The sequence below is a fragment of the Alligator sinensis genome, unplaced genomic scaffold, assembly GCF_000455745.1.
Source record: "Alligator sinensis unplaced genomic scaffold, ASM45574v1 scaffold83_1, whole genome shotgun sequence".
In the NCBI taxonomy this organism is placed as follows: Eukaryota; Metazoa; Chordata; order Crocodylia; family Alligatoridae; genus Alligator; species Alligator sinensis.
In genome coordinates this window covers 2356766-2361693 of record NW_005842043.1, presented here as the reverse complement: position 1 = coordinate 2361693, position 4928 = coordinate 2356766, and the positions used below count along the sequence as shown (strand labels likewise).

The 4928-nt window shown below is 40.0% G+C and overlaps 1 protein-coding gene across 1 annotated transcript in view; it reads left to right on the top strand.

Moving 5' to 3' along the window:
• The first annotated feature begins 471 nt into the window (after positions 1–471).
• GJD2 (gap junction protein delta 2) overlaps positions 472–4928 on the top strand; it is a 6190-nt gene continuing 1733 nt past the window's right edge. Inside the window, exon 1 of the mRNA XM_006022734.1 lies at positions 472–479. Within this exon, the coding sequence (XP_006022796.1) occupies positions 472–479 (8 nt within the window). The remainder of the gene's footprint in view (positions 480–4928) is intronic.

Genomic DNA, 4928 nt, shown 5'->3' with positions numbered 1-4928 from the left:
GGCAAATTTAGGCTTTGCAGGTATCAAATTTAGGTGCGAATAGTTAAAGCACATTAATAAATGTGTAGAGATGGGAACACAGGGAAAGTAAAGTTATTTAAAAACCTAATTTAATATCCATAAAAACTTTTTTTTTTACTTTTATCACCTAGAACACTATTTGATTTGCCATAAGACTGCTGACTTATAACAATTTTCAGCTGCAAATGTAGTAAGTGGACTTAACATGGGCTGAGGCTTGGGGGGTACTCTGGACAATGTTATCTCTCCATCTAGACCAGCGTAAAATCCTCAGTGTTGTGACCTTAACCCCTTATGGAATTCATGCAGTGTGATTTAATACATGTGAAAATACAGTTTATATGCCATTTTTATCACAAATATAACCATTGGAGTATTGTGTCTGGTTTCAGTGGTGGCCAGGTGTTGACTAGGCATGGAGAAGGAACTGCCTTTCATTGAGGGGAAAAAATGGCAAGGTAATGGAAGGGAAAGCTTGTATTGGCACTGTACTGAGGGTAGAGGCCTTTACTCCTGTCATTTGGTGCCGTTCACTTGAAAATTGTAGATGAAAAAAGGTGCAGCTAGTGTCCCTAAAAGAACTTTGACTGAAGGAAAAACACAGAAAGATTTCTCTTAATATGGACTAACAATACTGAGTTTTCATAAGCAGGCAGGCAGTGTACCCAAATATTCATATCATGCAATATATTCATTTCATGCAAGAGTAAATGTAAGTGGAAGCAGATGACCTAGATGATTTTATGAATAAAAGATATAATTTGATGCAATCATTTCATTAATACACACATGGAACCAAATGAAAACACAGCAGAGCAGATGGCTACCAGAGGTCTTAGATGGGTGTTTCCAGTTTAGTCGCTAACTACTTAGCTTTTGTGGATTATACAAAATACTATTGGAAAAAGAAGTGCTCATCATAGCAATCTTTCAAAGAAAGTTCTATGGGTTCCTAAAATAATGCTAAAAAGAATTATTTCCATTGTCTCGGTTAGGATGCAAAATTGCACAGCATAATGAAGGCAACACATAGGTAGGTTTTCTGTTTTCTGCACACAAGTTAATTGCTTGCAAATATTTGTACTGAGAGATACCTTTTTATACAATTAATGTACTTCTGAGGTCTCTGAAGTTTGTTGGTTTCAATAAAAAGCATGATCTTATGTAAAAAAAAAGTTGTGGATTCTTTGAATCTTAATTATTAACATATTTGCTGTAAACAACAACTAATCTTATTAAAATATTTGTTGGGTAATAGTAAAAAATAAGTTTTATTTCAATAGACAGGGCTAGAGTCACTGCTCTGTCCAATTTTTATTGTACACAGCATTGGGTCATAAGGATGACTTGTGCAAGGACGGCTTGTGACTGGTTGCAGTACCTACATATGGGGCTGCTTCTACTCTGGCCTCACTATAACATAGATGAAAGCAGTTGGGGGATGCTCTAGTTTATGGTGTTGGGAGTGATATCAGCTAGGGATTTCCAGAGTGCACTGCACTCCAGTCCTGCTGCATCTTCACTCTGGCGTGTCACCCACAGTGGGGGTTGCATGGAGTGCAAAGGGGCTGGATTTCTCAGAGAGAATCTGGCCTATAGCTTCTTAGAGACAGATTAACCTCAGTTTGGCATCTCAGCTGAGGAGATGTACAATCTCACTCCCCAAACCTAATCCACAAGCTTTTCCAACTATATTATTACTCTTTTAATGTAGAATTTGTATGAACTTCAAACAGACACAGTTTCTAAATTTTTTATGTTTGAAGAGGCTGCTTAAGTATAGTAGAGTAGATTTTGTACTGCATTTTGCCCATAGGAGGAAACCCTTTGTAAACTTAGGCAACTGATCTTAAGGAAAGATATGCTGTTGCTTTTATGCTTTTTTGCATGAAAATTAACAAAATATTAAACAGGTCTGGTTTGACCCTGCTAGGAAGCAATATTGCTGCTTCATTAAGAAACAGTTCTTTGTAAGCCAGGGGATAATGCTTTGATAATCCTAGATGCTTGTGAATGAAATGTAGGATGATTTACTAACACGAATGCTACATCCAGGACAGTTTATATCCATAGCTTGCTAGACTGTAAATTCTGGTTCCATAATAGGCTGATGCATTCATGGGAAGAGTATAAAAACCAAGGAGGAACCTGTAGAAACCTCCTGTGTCCTATTTATCGGTGTCTACTTATCACGAGTGTTTAATTACAGCAGCTTTCAATTACAATTAATTTAGTAGATAATTTTCAGGTAAATCTACATGCATTTAATACTTAGATTCATCATGGAAATGTGATAACTTGCATTTATTATATGCCTTTGAGTGTCTCACACTCTGCCAGCTTCAACAGTTCCTATCATTATCCAGTGCATGAAAGCCCCAACTAGAGCAAGGCTTTAAAGTGATATTATACAAGCACATGAGGACTTCTAGGATACTGAATTCCTGGGAGCTTTGCATACTTTACACTTCATTTTGTTTTAAAAATGATGTACTGGAAGAGATTCTCTGCCTTTCATCCAGGTGTGGAAGTACTTTCCCCAAGTTACACTCACTCCAGGCTCAGTATTCAGTTCCAGCTCAAATACCTTGCAAGTGAAAATTGGTGGGTGTCATTAGCATTGGAAAAGACAGAACCCCTGCTTTGAAATGAGGCCACAGTAGAACCCACTTTATTTGACCTTTAAACTTATTCACGTTAAAAGTGATTTTAGGTAATTTTCTAGCATTTATTCATTGTATTTTTTTCTCCTTCCAGTGCTTCTATGCTTGACCTCACAATAATAAAACTGGTTAAATAACAAAGATCTGTTGACCGTTCATTTGAAGTCCAGTGTTTAATGTATTCAGACTTGTACTTTTAATTACTATTTATCAACATTCACAGAAAATGTGTGGTTTCTCCACAAGAATATTTGCAAAAGAGCTTTCCTTTTATATGGGTGTATTTGTCTTTGAGCAAATACACCCATATTTCTTCTCAATGGCATTTCTGCTCAATGGTATGGCCAATGGGATGGCTTCCTAGAAATTTTTTTAACCAGTTCCTGGAGTTAATTAAATAGGAGTTACGGGTGACTTAAAGGAAAAAGCCAGTGCCCAGTCTTTGCTGCTGCATATAATTGATTATATCTATACATTTGTTTTAAAGCTATTCAGTAATTAGTGCAGAGGAATTGTGAGAAGCAGCCCAGAGCATGAAGCTGGACAGAAAGGAAAGCCATAGACTAGTCAGGTGGCCTAATAATTGCAAAAAGCAAAGAAAAAAACCTATCAGATTGTTCAATGCCTCAGGTAATTTGGATACCTGGTTTACAGGTAGGGGAAATTGACCCATTATTGCACAAACATGTATATTCCTCAGTTTATAACTGATAATTAACAAACTGAATATAATCATACATAATCAGAAAGTAGACAATGTTATGTGACCTACATAATCAGTCACTCACTACAAATTACAGGCAGCAAATCTTGAATTGTTTGAGTAACAAATGGCCTTTACACTGAAGAGACTTTATCTCAAATATTTAGCAAATACTTAATGTCATTTACAAAAACTAGAACTGGTTCATGAAAGACTCAGAAAAAGAACAAAGGACTCAATTATTTACAGTAGTCTGACCAGCTGTCTGACTAAAGCAGCTTGCTCTTGCTAGTCCAACAGTGTAAACAACAGTACCCGCAAACAGCCTGAAATATTTATTCAATAGCTTCCTGAGAATGATTTATGGGATGTGCAAAAATTATGACTGAGTGGTATGGTATAAAGGTCTGATTGGTATTTGACTGGGAAAAAAAATAACTCACTGTTAGCTTCACTACTTGAGACTTCTGTAGTCAACCCAAACTCACGTCAAGGTAATCTTTACACGACATCCTCCTATAGCATCGCTCTCATTTTCCAATCATCTATGACACTGAAGGGGAACATATTAAAAATAGTTGAAGTATTTTATGATAACAAAATGTATGGATTCCTTCTAGTCTAGGCATTCATCCAAGGAAACACAACCTTTCTGTGATTTGTGTAAACAGCTGGTGACAGCACTCAAATAAATACACACTTTTTCTCTTTCATTCTCGGAAAATATTAGAAGTAGTCTATGTATTTTAATTGGAACAGAAGACACTGCTTTGAAATGAGGCCGCAGTAGAACCCAGGCGTTTACCAGGTCAGACCACAGGCCCACCTTGCCCAGTCTCCTGTGTCCCACACTGGCAGGGAGCAGACGCTGAACAGCAGAGTGCACTGGGTGTGATTCTTGCCAATGTAAAATCAGTGACGACTAAGATGTACATGCGCGTCCCTGTATCTTCCAAGGTTTGGACGGAAGAAGAAGAAAGAGCTGTAAAGCTGCTCTCGCCTGAGTGCTGGGTTTCTGAGACCTTTGGTGTCTCATCCCAGGCTGGCTGGAGCATGTTTCTGCCTGGTGCCAAGGTGCTGGAGGCCCAACCATGAGCTGGTGTCAGGGGCGGACCTGAAAAACCAGAGGAAAATGACTACAAGTGATAAAACCATAAGAACAGGAGAAGTGCCACTGCCGGGGTCAGGCGTAGGGGCAGGGAGTGTCGCACAGGGGCAGGGACGGGGTCAGCCCCCACTCCCGTGCAGCCTCCGGCACTTGAAGGCGAGGGACTTGCGAGGCGGAGTTTCCAGAGCCCACAGGTCCCCTTGGCCCTGAAAAACCAGAGGAAAATGACTACAAGTGATAAAACCATAAGAACAGGAGAAGTGCCACTGCCGGGGTCAGGCGTAGGGGCAGGGAGTGTCGCACAGGGGCAGGGACGGGGTCAGCCCCCACTCCCGTGCAGCCTCCGGCACTTGAAGGCGAGGGACTTGCGAGGCGGAGTTTCCAGAGCCCACAGGTCCCCTTGGCCCGGGCCCCAGTGCCGGCGCGGGTGCCC